We start from the raw sequence: 16,105 nt of genomic DNA, 5'->3' as shown, positions 1-16,105 counted from the left end.
TCAATGCATTATAGGGAGCTAAGACCCCCGAATCTATACATGTTGGCTAAGAGCGAGATCGATCAGAGCTTTAATTCTACCTCATATGGGACCACCTTTCCGGCAGAAAGTTGCTCCACAAGTTGGCATTATTTCAACTTCCTTTCACCACATTGAGAAGCACTGTTACATACTTTGTAGACCATTGCAGAGCTTCCATCACCGTAGAGAACAAAAGCCATAAGTTCGGTGTCTTCTTCTTACTCCTGCGGGAGCTGTGATGCATAATCTGGAAGGAGACACTACATGATGAAGGAAGGAAGCGCATTATGTATTTACATGCGACGACAAATATTGGTCGAGCCAAGCTAATTTATGATCTAGTTTCGCCTCTTATTCGAGTCAATCATGAAAGCCAGCTCTGCGCAGTCTGAAACTACAACATGAAGATCGAAGGGCTCGACAAAATGAACTCTTACAAGCCTATTGTGTCGTCTACGTCAGTCTGCAGCACGATGTTCTTGCATTTTATGAAGACCGTGCGTACGGGGCCAGCATGGCTACAGGACTGGACACCACCAGTAAACCTAGGTACGTGGGTGTGAGCCCAAGGCTTCAACGAAAGGACCGCCGTGTGGGATCCCGAAGTCAGTGATTATGCACCCGACTACTAGCGGGTCACCGACCAGCGAGCAGTGTAGTTGGTGGTTGTTTTCTCGGAACAATGCTATACAGCAGTAGTAGCCACGTTGTTTTGACGTTAAGCATTGCTCTCCAGGTCTTTCTTCTCTGCATCCTTTGCCTCCCTTCTCTTTCTCTCCTCTTCTCTCCAGCTCTTGCCTTTGAACAGCACCAGCCACAGACACGGGCTAAATACCAACCATACGCCGGAAATGAAGACACCCATCCAACCTACTCCAATCTTCTCTATCATGAGCGGGGCCACCGCCGTGCCGCCCGCACTGAACAGACATCTAAACAAGTTGTTGGCCGCTGAAGCCGTAGCCGGGGTGTCCTGATGCGTGTCTACGATCAATGTATTCATACCCTGCAGGGCGCCGCTGAAGAACAGACCTTGGAAGAACAGAACCACCTCGATACCAGCTAGACTAGTGTTTGAGTTCATCGTCCAGGCGTAGGCCAGCACAGTGCCGCATGAGATGTAGACCATTGGTATACAGATTTCGAGACGGATACGCTCGATGGGGAAGACCTCTATCTGCTGTTGTTTTGACATGTCAAGTTCGATGCCCAGCTTGCGAGCGTGGCGGCGGAAGTTCCAGTCGAAGAGCTGCCCGGCCGTCCATCGCGAGATGAGGGAGCCAAAACCGAGCGGTAGATAACACAGACCGATCTTGATGGAGTCAAAACCAAATCGGCTCGCAAGCTGTTCCGAGAGAGTCGTCATGACCATCTGCCGGGAAGATTAGTATATGGATACGATAATTTCCATGGCTGGACAGATACAACTTACGAAATAACCAGCAAACAACAGAGCGCCAAAACCCAGAGTGATCCCACCCTCAGGCTCAAATAGGATCTTTAATGCGCTCAACGGGTTGGGTCTTTTTCTAGGCTTCGTGATGGTCTCCGTTCTCTCCTCGATCTGTGTGGCCCCACTCCTAACGTTCAACCACTGCACCAGGCTCAAATTCCACTTCTGGGGCCGGACACTGCCGTTGCCGACCACCGCACGGCAGGTCTCCGGCATGAGGCACGCCACGACAACCAGTAGGACGCCTCCGAGCGCCATGAGGAACCAAAAGATACTCCGCCAGCCCGCATACCCGGCCAGCAGCCCTCCAAATACAGGCCCCAGTGCCGGCCCGAGAGAGATACCCAGTGACGACCACCCGATATAACTTCCCCTCTCGGCCCTCGTCACCATATCGCTCACCACGCCGCCCGCTAGGGCGATGGTGGCGGAGCTGCCGGCCGACTGCAGGCAGCGCAGGACCATGAGGGCCGGGTAGCTCCACTGGAGGGCGAGGGCGAGGTTGGCGGCGACGTAGATGCCGAGGGCGACCAGGTATGCGGGCCTGCGGCCCCTGGTGTCGGCCAGCGAGGCGATGAAGGACGGCGCCAGGCCCTGGAAGATCTGGTACGTGGTGATGGTCAGGTTGACGAGCGAGACGCGGACGCCGAGGTCCGCGGCGATGTCGTTCATGGCCGGGAGGTAGATGGAGCCCGTCAGGGGGCTGACGAGGCCGATGATGGAGATACAGAAGACCATGAGCCGTTTCTGGGAAAGGGTCAGGACCGTGTAGGGGGCTTCTTCAGCTTGCTGAACTGGGATTCCTGTTTCCGTCCCATTGGCTTTAGGGTTGACGGTGCTGTTGGGGCTAGATATCTCAATTGTCTCAGAGGCGATGTCATCTGTGGTAACCGGTAGTTCTTGACTGGGCCTTTCAGACACATCGAGACTTTTGGATATATTCTCAGAACGAAACCGGGTCTTCTCTGACTCAGACCGAGAGGAGCGGGTTGCGGGACGAGAAGACGGCTCCGTCTTGGCACCCAATATGCCGGCAGTAGTCCGTTTTTCGGCCGCCATGGTGACTAGGAAGTTCCTACCAAAAAGTTCTGAAACCTCAAAATGTTGAATTGATTATTTCAAAGAGTAAAGTAATTTTCAGTGTTAACATCACCGTCGGGTTTTCACCGTCTATTGTGTAATTTGTAGCCGAGCCGACGTCGGCCCCGAGCACATTCTTGGTCAAGTGCACGGAAGTCGGCAAGGATACAGTGCTGTGGTAGTTAGATGCTATGGATATGCTTTCGAGACCATTTGCCAGGTGGCATGGAAAGTTCGATCCTTCGTTTTTGAGAGGACTTGTGTTACTTGATTCTCATCTATCCATTCTTCTATACCCTTTCCCCACCCCAGGTCGTTGCAACGCAGCCCCGGATCATTGACGTTGGACGGAACGACCAGCATCACAACCGTGCTAAACCAGTTCAAGGTAACAATTGGACATTGAAGAAGTGCGAATAGGATGTTATGACTAGTTCATCTACTTAAGCATTGCCAACTCCAATCTCATGCGATTGAATCTTTATCTTGGTTGCAACAAGTGCATCGCCATATGCCTCACCAAGATGTGCTATGCCGTTCTAAAGGCCTAGAGATTCGATTAAGCATAAGCATGCCTAGGATTAGTCTAGTCTAGACCAGATCGCATGAAGTTGTTGATCACTAATGCGTGCTTGAATTTTGTACAGCATGCAACAGAAACTCGTTATATGATCCTATTCAACAGTTTCTCGTTGCATCTTTAGTGATATCTTTATCGTTGTTCTTCGCCGCGCTCTCTTGACGAGAAACATGTCTGTCAAGAATGATATATGCTGATAATATTTAACAAAATACGGATCCGTACAATGAGTGGGCAGAAGCCTCCATACATGCTTGCCCCACCTAAAGTTCTCACTTTTCTATCTTCAAGAGTGACTTAATTCCAATATGACTTAGTCTTACTCGTCTCCTGGAAGTTCTGTGGTTAGACTAGTTTTCGAAGTAAGGCCTTCTCTATTCTCCCACATATAGGCACTAATCTGACATACGGAGACTTTTGCTCGATCAGAGTACCTTGTATGGGAAATAAGTTCAAAGCCAGGTGCTACACCCGGGGTTAGCACGGAAGTAATCGGAAACCAAACGGACGTAGTGTAGGGGTATAATAGGTCATTACAAAGAGTTAGTGGCATGCTCGTTATTAGTCGTCTGAGTTTTCCCTACAGAATGGTGTAGATATCTGTGAAGCCATTTGTCATAAGGGCGCAATTGACACGCCTCTGCAGCGGGATTACTCAGGGCGTATGATGGACTCCACTATGATCGACTGCCAACGGAGGGCGGGGGCCCAGCATTGGACTCCCCTCAATCCATACATATAGCCGAGCCATTCTGCTCTCTATAATGTTGCGCCATCAAGGTACATACTTTTTTCGCGGTAATTGTTCGAAGTTTTAGTGAACAGCAGAACTAGACACCAACGAAACGAAAATGAGTTCAACTAGAGGAAGCTGCCTGTGTGGGGCCATCCAGTTCGAGTTTACAGGTATATGCGCACCGACCTTGCGGGCTACCTATTCGTTGGCTCTTACTTGTGCAATTCTGTTCTGACTTCACAACTCCAGGTCAGCCAGAAGCCACGGCGCTCTGTCACTGCAAGGATTGCCAAAAGGTAGAACCTCTGGGCCGTCCGCCCTTCGTTTCCTCCCCCCTCGGGCCGAACTAATCTGTTTTCTTTTCCTCCCAGTGGACCGGATCCGCCTATACCTCCAACGCAGTGGTGCCCAGGAAGTCCTTCAGAGTCGTCAAGGGTAAGCACGTTCCCGGCTTTTTGAGCCACTGCATCTCCCCGGCGCATGACCGAGTCTGACAAGAGGCTGTCTCCTAACCGGTACCAAAAGGCGAGCCGAAATGGTACGACGCCACGGGCGCGTCGGGCAAGATCAACAAGCACTTCTTCTGCGGCACGTGCGGGTCCAGCCTGTACACGGAGCTGGAGATCATGCCCGACGTCACGTGCGTCAAGGGCGGGAGCCTGGACGGCGGCGCGGCGTCGCTGGGCGGGGAGATCGGGGCCGAGTTCTATGTCGGCAGTCGTGTCGGGTACCTGCCGGAGATCCGGGGGGCGAAGCAGGAGCCTGCCTTGGGTTGAGATGCAGCGCGCCGCTCTCTCCTGAGGAGCTGGCTGCAAGAGGCTTGAGTTGTTGATTGGAACGTTGGATATGTTGGCGCTCAAAAATAATAATCGTGGATCTTAAGCTAGTAGAGACAATTGATTGTGATAGTCAAATCACTGGGTAACAGTATGATGCTGAAAAGAAAGATGATACTGGTCTAAAGAACAAAAGTAGTGCTAGCTTGAAAACACAACAGCCTTTCGAGTCCAAGTATGACCGCCAGTCGACCCGTTTTAGGTTGTGCGACGTAGTCTTTGAATTTGTCACCGAGTTTCTGACCAGGTAATGGATCCAGCGCTGACGAGTGTTAAGTTTAGGGCGTTCCGATCATGAACATAATCGCCGACACAGGGCTCAGCACGACAGCCCGGGACGTAAATGGCACAGCTGAGTATATGGCGTGACGTCTACGGCCAATGAGGCCCAGAATTGGCGGTAAGGACTTGATCTTGGCACTGGGCCGAGTGGATGACATGAATGGGACACTCTATACTGCGAAGCAATGTCAAGGTTAGTCCAGGGCAGATATCACACAACGGTCTTTGGACGCAGAGAGGAGTAATTGTAGAAGTCAGATTCTAGTGTCATTACTTTTTGACCATCTATGGTACTGGCCGTACATCCGACAAGCAAGCCAGGGTATATCCTTATTATACATTTTCAGTCGTTGAGTGGGAAAGTTACATGAATATCCATCATACACGGGCCCGAGCTGGACAAGTCCAAGGGGACATGGCGTCTGCGCGGTGCCACAATATCATACAGAACCTCTGGGCCAGTTGGACATTTAAGCGTCAATGAAGCCCTTGACGTTCTTCAGCCAAGCCTGGTACTCCTTCTGCTCCTTCAGGTCCATGTAGTCAGGGACGAAGACAGCGAGGGCCTGGGTAACGCCACGCTCCTCGAGGTATCGCTCAAGAAGGATCTGGAGATCCTCGTCGAGTGTGCCAAAGGGAGGGCCGGGGAAGACATCCTGGGCGCGGTGGGAAGCGTCGGCGTCGGTGCTGTGGGCCAGCTTGGCGTCGTCGTAGTAGTAGAAGTTCTCGACCATGATCTGGCCGTCTTGGGCGAGGGCCTCGATGTTCAGAGCACCCTTGCCTTCCTTCTCGACAACGACGTTCAGACGGCAGGGAGGAGCGGCGTCGCTATCCTCGCCGTCGAGGCCCTCCTCGGCCTCCTCGACGGAGCGTTCGGGCTCCTGGTTCTCGAACTGCTCATCGGTCATGGCGTCATCCTCGTTGTACATGTCGGGCTCGTAGTTGGTGAGGTCAGAGATGGAAAAGGAGACGGTAATGCTGTTGGTGGAATATTAGCATGTATTCGCAACGGGTCTGGGGTTTGGAGTTTGGATATTGGATTGGGCATGGGAGTGGAGTACTTACTTCTCGTTGCCGAACTTGCGCTTCAGGACGACATCCTCTTTGCCGAGAGTGTCGATGAGCTCGAAGGGGCTGTTCTCGAGGAAGTCCTTGACGCTGGCGGGGGTAGGTTCGCTGTCCTTCAACTCGTTCTCGTACTGCAACTCGCTCTCGAGCTTGGCAGACAGCTCCTGGTCCACCTCACCGGCGGGGGCTCTCCTGAAATGCGTCGTCGAGAACGCGGATGTGAACTGTGATGATCGGAGGGGTGCCCATGATGTGGACTTGAGGAGAGAGCCCTGACGAGCCACCGAGGGTTGCCGCAGGGCGGCAGAGCTGAGACGGGCGGCAGCACGGGGCGCCGAGCGGGCGAATGCTCTCATGGACATCATATTGATATGTGGGCTGTTGGGAATGTTTGATGGAGGATTGATACAAGGTGCGGTGATGGATCGGTGAGAGAAGTTTGGTCCTGACTTTGAGAAGCTTGCGACAAACTTGAACATGTACGGAGCAGCAGGTGAAGCTCCCAAAAATTTTGGAGAGAGGATAAGGGGGCACGGGCCTTGCACCTGGCTTATCGCCAGCAGGAACCAATCCTAGGTGGCGTTAGTGCAGACGAAGACCCTTGGAAAAACATTCAAATCCACAATTAGGGGGTGGGGACTGTCAACTGAGTCTTTCCTTCTTTCCTTCTTTCCTCCTGGACTACTAGTACACAGTAGTCTAACCTAACCTAGGTAGTCTAGTCGAGAACGATTTATTTACTTTGTCTAGCCTAGGCTAGGTCAGTTAGTAAATATAACAAGTAAACATGACCCGGACACGCCACACTTGCAATATTCTACTCTGCACCCAGCCTCGTGCACGAAATGTATTTGCATCACATCAACCCATTGCGTTAGAGCATTCACCAATCTTTGCCCTTATCGAGCACCATCGATAGAATTATACACCCATGCCGGCGATTATTCATTACCCTATACTCCGTCACCGTTTCCCCCTCCCCCCGTGTCCCTATAATCACTATAAACTCCTATGGCATGCGTGCAGCAATGCAGATATAATCTCAGTCCATGCTTGCTTCCCCAATCGCCCAAAGATGCATCAAACCCGATTTCTCATGCAAACAAAAACCGCGAGAGGTCTATCTTTCTGGGCTGGTCTGTTCGCTTGCCCATGTTCTCCTGTCCCTCGTCTTCGTTTTCGCTTTCCGGTACTATCATGTCCTCGCTCCCCTCCGTCTTATGGAGCGCTTCCACTTCTGCCAAGTCCATCCGTGGTAGCGGTACAAATGCTGGGTTGACCGGAAGGTTGTCCAGGCTGCGTCGCCCTGCACTGCTTCTCTTTTTCAATGCTTGCGGAACAGCAAAGGTAGGTGTGGCCGGCTGTGTGACTCCCTTCATTGCTCGAGCGCCTAGTCGTTGCAGCGGCGTCATAAACGGCGTTGCAGGCGTGGACATTGCCGTAGAAGCCGCCCCTACCGACGATGTCAAGGAACCAGGCGTCGACTCAGCACTCCATGACCGAGCCGAAGAACTTGGCGTAGGTCGAGCATAAGATGTACGCCGACCTTGAGAAGAGCTCGACGCCGATGCTGATGTGGCGTGAAAGGCAAATTGGCTGATGGCCGGTTGGAGGGGCGTCTCGGAGGCTTCGGCCTCGTATGCTGAGGCTGATTCCACAACCTCGATGTCGTCTCTAGAATTACTGTTTGTACTTTGTTGCGACTGTTCCTCGAATACGAATATCTGGCTGCCTTTCTGTGATCTTTCCCACCCGTCCATCTCCGGAAGGTCCCGTAGGACATCCTCGATGGAATCGTCCGACATCAAGTAACCCTCCGATTTTCTCATGCTCGTTCTCTTCTTGCCCGTCGGGAAAAACTTGCTCGTCTCCTGGCCAGGCAGGCTTGCTAAAAGTGCGTCATCACATAGCCTCGCTTTCTTGGGCGGACGAGCCGAGACATTTCCGCTGCTTTGAGGCCCTGGGCCAGATGGTTGGCGTGTTGGACCTGCGGTCTGGCGTCGTGAAGTTGAACCTAGATTGGTGCCAGCATCAATGAGCAAGCTTGAGATTGGCTCAGTACGGCGGCGAAGATTGCGTGATGCCGATGAATCGTGCCGCCGGTTGGTGTAAGGACGAGCAGTGGTGGTTGCCGGGGCGCTCTGCTCGTCGACATAGGGTCTAGGTAGAGGGAAGATAATTGGGCGTTGGCCATTCTCTGTCATGTCTGCTACCCGATCGGGATCAGGGATGAAGCAGTTGGGGTCCATGTTGCCAAGGGGGATTCGCCCATCCTTTTTGAAGTAAGAGTCGATGGGTTTCTTGGGTGTGGGCGCAGGTAGTGATGCTTGAGCTGACGAAGAAGCACGACGCTTCTTTGAGCCAGGCGAAGGCGGCACGACTATGATGTTCTGCTTGGTGATCGGGTTGATATCACCCGTGGCCATTCCCTTTGCAACAGAAGCCTCAACATCTGCACCTATATAAGGCATGTCTTCGATATTGAGATCCTCGGGTAGCGGAGTCAGGAAAACCTGTTCCTCAGCATTGGGACAGTAAACGCGTTGATAAAGAAAGGTGCGTTCTGCTTGTCGAAAATCCTCGAGGAAGTTGGGGGCACGCGAAGTTTGCCTTCGAGGAGAATCCTCGAGATGACTTTCTCCGGGGTCTTGAACTTTCGTAACATTCGGTAAGCAGTCTTCAGACCGAGACCCTCGATGCCACTGAGATAGTCGCAACCTCGGAATATGGCCATATGGCGGAACTGTGCGTCTGTCCAGTCCGCCATGTGCAGGTCACGACATGCAGAGAAATCCCGACGGTTGATCTCGATGCACTGGCCATAGTCGTCGAGTTTGGTGAAGAGTCGCTTAGCGCCGAAGACCAACAGGTCCGAGTCCTCGGAGAGGATACCATCGACTAGACCTTGGCGCTCAAGGTAGACCATTTGGGGGTCTGCTTCGTAGGGTGCAACGACATACGGGAGACCTAGCTTCTTCAGCTCCTCAATCAGATTCCGGGCCATCTCGGGCGATATATCGACAGCTTTCTGCAACTCTTTATGTGCCAACGATGGCTTCCCGGCTTTCAAAAGCTCCATGCCAGCCTGGCGGCTTTCTTGACGGCGCTTCCGTCGATGTGCTTCCTCATCAGACTTGCTTGGTAGATAGCCTCCGTCGAAAACCAGATATGGTGTCACACCGAAATGCTGCATCATTTTCACGCGACGCAAGCAGTATGTGATGTACTTCTGGGTGGGCTTGCCTTGGGCCAGTTCGATAGCACAGGCTATCGCGCCGCGGTGAAGCCATCCGTAGGCGTCGACAGCCAAGGTCTGTCCAGCATGCTTTTTGAGCTCAGTGGGACGCTGGATGGACTTGAGAAGCGGTAGCAGGCCTTGGACGCCCATGGTGGGTAACGGGTGCAGAGAGCAGACCCTGGCGGCGGACGGTCTGAACCACGAAGAATGATCACGGAATAGCAAGGTCCATTGGTGAGTTGTGTGCTGTTCCCGAGGCGATAGTTTGCGGTTTGGAGGCCAGGTGCATATAGGTTTCGTCAGCGATGCGCAGAGATGGCAAGGAAGGCGTTGACGTTGGGAAAGAGCGTGAAGCGCGCCTGGGGTAAATTATCTTGTCGATAAGACGCGTCTAGTCCAACGGATCCGTCCAGCAGGGGACTACTGTAGAGTTAGGGGTTTTGACAAGGGCTGCCGCCAGCTTGGCGCTAATGTAGGATGCTGCCAGGGGCAACCGGCCCTGATAGTGGGGATGCCGAGAGGCCCAAAGCATTTCCGGCAGGTCCTGCTGGCTGAGGCTGATGCACGAGAGGCTTTGCAAGCAGGCAAGGGCCCCGATTTCCAAAAACTGCCCGCACTAAAATAACGGCCCCTCGGTTCCAGCGCCCAGGCTTTTGCCCCACCGAAAAAGATCTTATCGGTGAAGAAAATCGATCTCTACACGGGAACAACTCAACATAGCCATACACGACACAGCAGCACTCGCTTCATATATTGACCATACGCTCGCACCTACGCTCACAATGGGGACCTCACTGGAAAAGACCCGCAAGAGAATTGCCAAGAAGAAGGGGCCCATTGATGCCATCCATCAGTTGTCCCGCGATTCCAAGAGACTCGGTAGAGCGCAGGCCAGAGATGAAAAGCTGGACAAGGTGGCATCCGCCAAAAAGAAGATGAACAAGCCCTGGAGTATGCTGCACACCCGGATCTTTCTCCACATGCTCTCGACGATCTGACAAGTATTCTAGTGGAGCGTGCATCCTATTTCCAGGAAGCCGTCAAGCAAAACGATGGGAAGCCGCTGGACATGGCTGTTATTCAAGACCTTATCAAGGGGTAGGTAGTCGCCCGCTCGTTGTCCTATCATGCCCATCGCACAATGCTGACTCCCACGAAGCTTCGTGCACCAATACGACGAAGAGCTCAGTGAGATCAAGAAGACTCGCAGACCTGGCCGTCCTGCAAGCACCAAAGAAGACTTGCTCAAGGTCAAGATCAGCACTCTGGAAAAAGAGTATCAGTGCGGTTTCTGTGAGTAACCACTATGCGCGCATCCTAGCTGCTCATGTGCCTCGCGTGGTCCCGTGTCACTAACGGCAATTTCAGTGACTCCAGAACTCACCACAGAAGAGGATGCGCAGCGCTTCGAGAAATGGGAAGGCTCTTGGACATATCTGACAGGCTTGAAATGGGTCAGAATCTCGACCGACGGCAAGGTTTCGCAATCCAGCTTCCCCCCGAGAGGCAACTGAGCCACTCCTCAGCCGCAGGTTCACGACGCCCCGGGTTTCGACATCTTCGGCTGATCTTTCTGTTTTAATCACGATTTTCCGGGGCATTGCGTGCGGCGTTTTGGAGTTGCTGATACACAAGCAGTGTGCCATGCCCGTTTCTCGCAACTGATTCGCGACAGCGGTTACCTACAGATATAACATGCAGCAACTAGGCCGTTGGGGTTTCCACCAACGACAGCCCCTCTTCATGCTTTAAGCACGGTTTGGTTTCTGCACGAGGATCTCGAGGTCTCATGTTGGTCCCGGCGCCTTAATGATACTGCGGTGAAGACTTGAATGTTCTATTTCAAATGAATGTCATTGGGGATCCCCCAAGACCACATCAAGATATCCCGAATTCTTGACATCCGTGTCTTCCGCAGTCAAGGTTTCGACGTTGGAGAACTGCGTGTTTATAGGCCAACGATGCATCTGTCGTATCACTACTGTATATACAATGTGGAACGCTTCCGACGTTTATTGGCATTCGTCTGTGATTATGCTTGGCGGTCAGGCAATCTATTTGCGGCAAGTGGGTGCCCGCAAGGCAAAGGCTCAGCCCTGGAGATCCTTGGCGTCACTCGATCGCAGATTCCCGTCTCTTTGACGAGACCTCGCGATCTTGCCGCACCCGAGTCCATGGCATTTGGCTCTGGTACATAAGGTCAGAGCTGTCTCATGGAAGTGCAACATTCCACAACCGTCTTCACCAATCGCATATTATCATGCCCCCGCGGCTAGATGCGAGTAGGACTTGTTCTCCTCCTAGATTCTGAGTTCATGGTACGATGACAGATAAGCTTGCGTTTGGGCGATTTCGTGATACCAATCCAACTGCGGCGCTTGTTAGGCCTGTCGAGCCCAGGGACAAGTCTCGACGGCCTTTTCTCTACTTCTCTATGGGAATTACTATTGGTGCATGGAGGGTTGCCACGAGCCAGGGACCTAGAAATGGCCTGACCTCACGGGCAAGACCAGGATAGGGATGTTTTGCAGGAGCAGTGATATCTCAGTGGTCATATTTGGTATAAATACTAGGCCTGGTGCCTGTTCCCATTATTTTGATGATCTCTGCCCCATATCATATATATCTACCACTCTCATCACTACTTGAAAACAATCGACAGATCTCACTGCTTTTGCCATTCCTCGCCAGACGAGTATTTTTCACGTACGTGTCTACAACAATGATGGTGAACGTGGTGATCTGGTGACCTAGCTGATCCTCACCTCCCCAGCATGTGTAAATATATATCCCACACGCGAGCCTGTTTCATCTGTGGACACGAACACACGGTTCTCATATCCGAAAAGCAATGCTCAACCGCCAGACGCAGCGGCATTTTCGGCAGTTGTGGCAGGGGGATCAGCAGCTATACCAAAAGCACACCACAGAGTTGTTGGGAATGCAAAGAAAACAGTGCAGTGGTATCGAGGGCACACGTTCTGCAGCAGGTTGGCTTTCATTGATTCGAGCTCGCCGGAACAATTCACGCTGCCCTTCTGGGCTGGCACTCTGCGACACTGGCCGGGCTGTACGTCTGACCACATCTACACACAACCACTATCATCGGTGAATTGAGACCCGGGGCAGTATGACTATATTACTTCGGTGCACGGCAGAGAGGCTGGGCTCTGGCGGTGTCAGGACCACTACATGATGACCGATGATGAAAATACCAATATAATGACAACATTCCTCAACACGGTTTAACATCAACTACCAGATTCCGGGACATCACCGATGCGCCTGGCCTGTTCAATCATTTGCTGGGTATTTCTATACGTTGTTCCATGAGGCGGCAGTCGCTTCGCCATGCTCGAGAATGACCTTCAAACCGTTGTCTACACAGTACAGTGTACACGGCTGACGTAGTTTACATTTTGACCCCTGCCAACAATCGTGGCCTGTCGCACTCGTCACAGCGCATTAAAGATAGAGAAGAAAAAGAATGGCATGTTCATCAGGCCTGAGTGCTTTGAGCGCTTGGCCATAGTTCATGACTGCCTGTTGTGGGATTGCTTTCTTAGTCCAAGCGCGTTACACCCATATAGGCCGCCGTCGCCGCCCCCATTACCGAGCCATTACAAGGATCCCGTTCTGGCTAGACACTTGCGGTAGTGGAGGTTCCACCTCTTGGAGCCTGGAAACCATCCGGGTAGCCAGAATCCAGACGCTGCACCGTACAGATCAGATGTGACGAGAGAATGGTGACTCGATGATATAGATTGCGGGAATGTTACTTTGGGGGGCACTGTTGCTTTGCTACGGGGCACTGTACGGTCCGATCATCGTCCAACAAGAGCCCGGAGTTCAGCGCAGTACTGAGCCTGAGCGATGACATGATTGTCTGTCTTATCACTTATCGCCGAAACGGACTAGCCGGCTGAAGTCAAGTGGCAAAGAGGCAATCACGCACGTATTTGGGCTTGCAGTCGCCTGACTCTCGGACTCGATAGTGGGTGGATACAAATCTGTATAAGCGTGACTCAAAAGGCTCCTCCTGGGCACCAGGCTGTTGGATGCCGAACGAGAGCACGACCAGGACCCTGGGAATTGAATCGGAGTGAGTGCTGTGCCTGACGGGCTCCCGGATTTGGCTTATATATCCCCCCATCAAATGAAACTCTCCTTGTAATCTTCCATAGCATGTTTAGAAATCAGATCTGACCAGATCAAGCCAAGTTCAATCGAATCACAACCAGGAACGAACGCGTCTTAGCACCATCCAGTTTGAGGCGACACTCGAACGCAGCGGGAGGAACAACATTCATTCCCCCTTGGGCTTTTGGTCCAACATTGTCCCCCAACATATTCCCCATTATTCATCCAACGTCACAACATCCTGGCATGACCGATGAACTGAACTGAACTGAACTGAACTGAACTGAGCTGAGCTGAACGCACGGATAAGTGGCTGCATTGACTCGATACATAACTACGTCCCAGACCCTGCCGCTCCGCCTTTTGCCCTTCTAACCCTCCTGCCCCTCCTTGAAGCAGGAGCCGGGCCCCCCCCCCCCCCCCCCCCCCAACCGTAAACGTAAACGTAAACGGGAACCCAAGACAAGCATAAGCACAAGACCAGCACTTACCTTGGGTTAGCAAGTCAATCGAAACCTTGACACTCGCCGATCGCCACAAAGCCGGCGACTTGTCGTGTACACCCATCCCATCCTTTCCATCCACATCCATCCAGACTTCACCCCCGCCCTCCCCCAAAACCTCACCCGTTGTCAAACGTCGTCCCGTTTGGCAGCACTCCCACAGAAGCCAAGATTCCGCCGATAACTAGAAAGCGGAAGGCGGCTGAGGCTGCAGCGGCAAGTGCTCCCAACAAGAAGATCGCCACGGTCAAGGACGCCGACATCGAGGCCGAAACTCCTCCAACCCCCGCAACCATGGACTCCGACGAGGACCTCGCCTCGACCCTCGGCTCCGAGGAAGACTTCAATCTCCAAGACGACAGCGACGATGCCGAGGAGTTCGACGCGTTCGACGAGGACCCCGACGACGAACCGGACATGGGATCCGTCAAGGAGTCGAAGAAGAAGGTGGCCTATGACATCAGCTACAAGGTCTATGCACCCGAGGACATCCAACAGCAGCAAAAGGACATGATGGATGAAGTAAATATGATCCTCGAGATGCGTCCCGAGGATGCTGCCATCCTCTTGCGCTACTTCCGATGGAACAAGGAGAGGCTCATGGAGGACTACATGGACAACAGCGCCAAGGTCCTCGAGGCTTCTGGTCTCAGGTCGACTAGTGACAACCTGCCCAAGCTCGAGACCGTCCCCGACTTCATGTGTGACATCTGCTGTGACGACGAGGAGGGCCTCCGGTCCTTCGCCCTGAAGTGCGGACACCGTTTCTGCGTCGACTGCTACCGCCAGTACCTCACCCAGAAGATCCGCGAGGAAGGCGAAGCCGCTAGAATACAGTGTCCGTCCGAAGGCTGCTCACGTATCATCGATGCCCGATCGCTCGATCTTCTCGTCACCCACGAGCTCAGGGACCGCTATCAAGAGCTATTAAACCGCACGTATGTTGAAGACAAGGATATTCTCAAGTGGTGCCCAGCCCCGGACTGTGAGAACGCCGTCGAGTGCGCCATCAAGAAGAAGGACTTGGACAAGGTGGTTCCCACAGTTGCCTGCGCCTGTGGCCACCGCTTCTGTTTCGGCTGTATCCTCAATGACCACCAGCCCGCCCCCTGTGCCCTCGTCAGGCAGTGGCTCAAAAAGTGCGCCGACGACAGCGAGACTGCCAACTGGATCTCGGCAAACACCAAGGAGTGTCCCAAATGCAATTCCACTATAGAGAAGAACGGCGGTTGCAACCACATGACATGCAGGAAATGCAAGCACGAATTCTGCTGGATGTGTATGGGCTTGTGGTCAGAGCACGGCACCAGCTGGTACAACTGCAGCCGCTTCGACGAGAAAAGTGGCCATGACGCCCGAGATGCCCAAGCCAAGTCCAGGAAGTCTCTGGAGCGTTACCTCCACTACTACAACAGATACGCCAATCACGAGCAATCGGCCAAGCTGGACAAGGACATCTACGTCAAGACGGAGAAGAAGATGGTTCAGCTCCAGACGGCTTCCGGCATGTCTTGGATCGAGGTTCAGTATCTCAACTCGGCATCCCAAGCACTGCAGACCTGTCGTCAGACCCTCAAGTGGACTTACGCCTTCGCCTTCTACCTGGCACGCAACAATCTTACTGAGATTTTCGAGGACAATCAGAAGGATCTGGAGATGGCCGTGGAGAACTTGTCCGAGATGTTTGAGAAGCCCGTGTCAGAGTTGGCAGACCCCAAACTGAAGGTGGAGATCATGGACAAGACGGCCTACTGCAACAAGCGCCGCATCATCGTCCTCGAAGACACAGCCGACAACTTGGCAAATTGTAAGTCGATTGATCATTTTTGGCAACAACTCTTGAGCTAACTGGTTTTCTCAGGCCGATGGCAGTTCAGCCTTGATTTGAAGCCCGCGGGTACAGGCAGTCGGAAATAGAGAGAGAGAGAAAGAGAGAGAGACAGAGATACCATGAGTCTTGGCTAAGGTTTTAGATCCCGCCGCTCAATACTTGAGCTTCTGATGATTGAGAATTACGAGCGTCCAGAGGGAAGAAGGGGATAAATCTGCTTCCGGGGCATTACGAGATCACCGAGGTGGTGACAGCGTTTACGGCGTTAGGATTACATAGGGTTGAGCATTTTCGTCAGGTAGCGCTATAATTGGGCATTGCTATTCTCCAATGTCTC

The 16,105-nt window shown here is 52.8% G+C and overlaps 7 protein-coding genes across 7 annotated transcripts; 4 read left to right on the top strand and 3 right to left on the bottom strand.

Annotated features, from left to right (window-relative positions):
• Positions 1–739: 739 nt before the first annotated feature.
• BKA67DRAFT_593204 (major facilitator superfamily domain-containing protein) lies at positions 740–2,533 on the bottom strand (the record flags this gene model as incomplete). The annotated part of the gene is made up of 3 exons (XM_046104921.1): positions 740–1,393; positions 1,454–2,312; positions 2,451–2,533. The coding sequence occupies 3 exons, from the start codon at positions 2,531–2,533 to the stop codon at positions 740–742; spliced, it is 1,596 nt and encodes a 531-aa protein (XP_045957489.1).
• Positions 2,534–3,713: 1,180 nt separating this feature from the next.
• On the top strand, positions 3,714–4,881 carry BKA67DRAFT_568870 (DUF636 domain protein). The gene is made up of 4 exons (XM_046103065.1): positions 3,714–4,040; positions 4,120–4,166; positions 4,242–4,305; positions 4,396–4,881. The coding sequence occupies exons 1-4, from the start codon at positions 3,986–3,988 to the stop codon at positions 4,644–4,646; spliced, it is 417 nt and encodes a 138-aa protein (XP_045957488.1). The 5' UTR covers positions 3,714–3,985; the 3' UTR covers positions 4,647–4,881.
• A 349-nt stretch (positions 4,882–5,230) lies between these two features.
• On the bottom strand, positions 5,231–6,738 carry BKA67DRAFT_568864 (mitochondrial glycoprotein). The gene is made up of 2 exons (XM_046103064.1): positions 6,054–6,738; positions 5,231–5,966 (listed from the first exon to the last, which is right to left on the bottom strand). The coding sequence occupies exons 1-2, from the start codon at positions 6,533–6,535 to the stop codon at positions 5,459–5,461; spliced, it is 990 nt and encodes a 329-aa protein (XP_045957487.1). The 5' UTR covers positions 6,536–6,738; the 3' UTR covers positions 5,231–5,458.
• Positions 6,739–6,887: 149 nt separating this feature from the next.
• Positions 6,888–9,890, bottom strand: BKA67DRAFT_568862 (PIN domain-like protein). The gene is made up of 2 exons (XM_046103063.1): positions 8,656–9,890; positions 6,888–8,575 (listed from the first exon to the last, which is right to left on the bottom strand). Exons 1-2 carry the CDS (start codon positions 9,442–9,444, stop codon positions 7,151–7,153), a joined length of 2,214 nt encoding a protein of 737 aa, XP_045957486.1. The 5' UTR covers positions 9,445–9,890; the 3' UTR covers positions 6,888–7,150.
• Positions 9,891–10,068: 178 nt separating this feature from the next.
• BKA67DRAFT_311519 (translation machinery-associated protein 16) lies at positions 10,069–11,042 on the top strand. The gene is made up of 4 exons (XM_046096145.1): positions 10,069–10,245; positions 10,305–10,392; positions 10,454–10,587; positions 10,663–11,042. Exons 1-4 carry the CDS (start codon positions 10,077–10,079, stop codon positions 10,806–10,808), a joined length of 537 nt encoding a protein of 178 aa, XP_045957485.1. The 5' UTR covers positions 10,069–10,076; the 3' UTR covers positions 10,809–11,042.
• Positions 11,043–11,693: 651 nt separating this feature from the next.
• On the top strand, positions 11,694–12,399 carry BKA67DRAFT_311521 (uncharacterized protein). Its single transcript, XM_046096146.1, has 2 exons — positions 11,694–12,000; positions 12,068–12,399. The coding sequence occupies exons 1-2, from the start codon at positions 11,894–11,896 to the stop codon at positions 12,297–12,299; spliced, it is 339 nt and encodes a 112-aa protein (XP_045957484.1). The 5' UTR covers positions 11,694–11,893; the 3' UTR covers positions 12,300–12,399.
• Positions 12,400–14,231: 1,832 nt separating this feature from the next.
• On the top strand, positions 14,232–15,854 carry BKA67DRAFT_593201 (IBR domain-containing protein; the record flags this gene model as incomplete). The annotated part of the gene is made up of 2 exons (XM_046104920.1): positions 14,232–15,744; positions 15,799–15,854. 2 exons carry the CDS (start codon positions 14,232–14,234, stop codon positions 15,852–15,854), a joined length of 1,569 nt encoding a protein of 522 aa, XP_045957483.1.
• Positions 15,855–16,105: the final 251 nt, after the last annotated feature.

This window comes from Truncatella angustata, assembly GCF_020726525.1.
Source record: "Truncatella angustata strain MPI-SDFR-AT-0073 chromosome Unknown BKA67scaffold_5, whole genome shotgun sequence".
Lineage (NCBI taxonomy): Eukaryota > Fungi > Ascomycota > Sordariomycetes > Amphisphaeriales > Sporocadaceae > Truncatella > Truncatella angustata.
The sequence above is the reverse complement of the archived record's forward strand: the minus strand, read 5'-3'. Positions and strand labels throughout refer to the sequence as shown.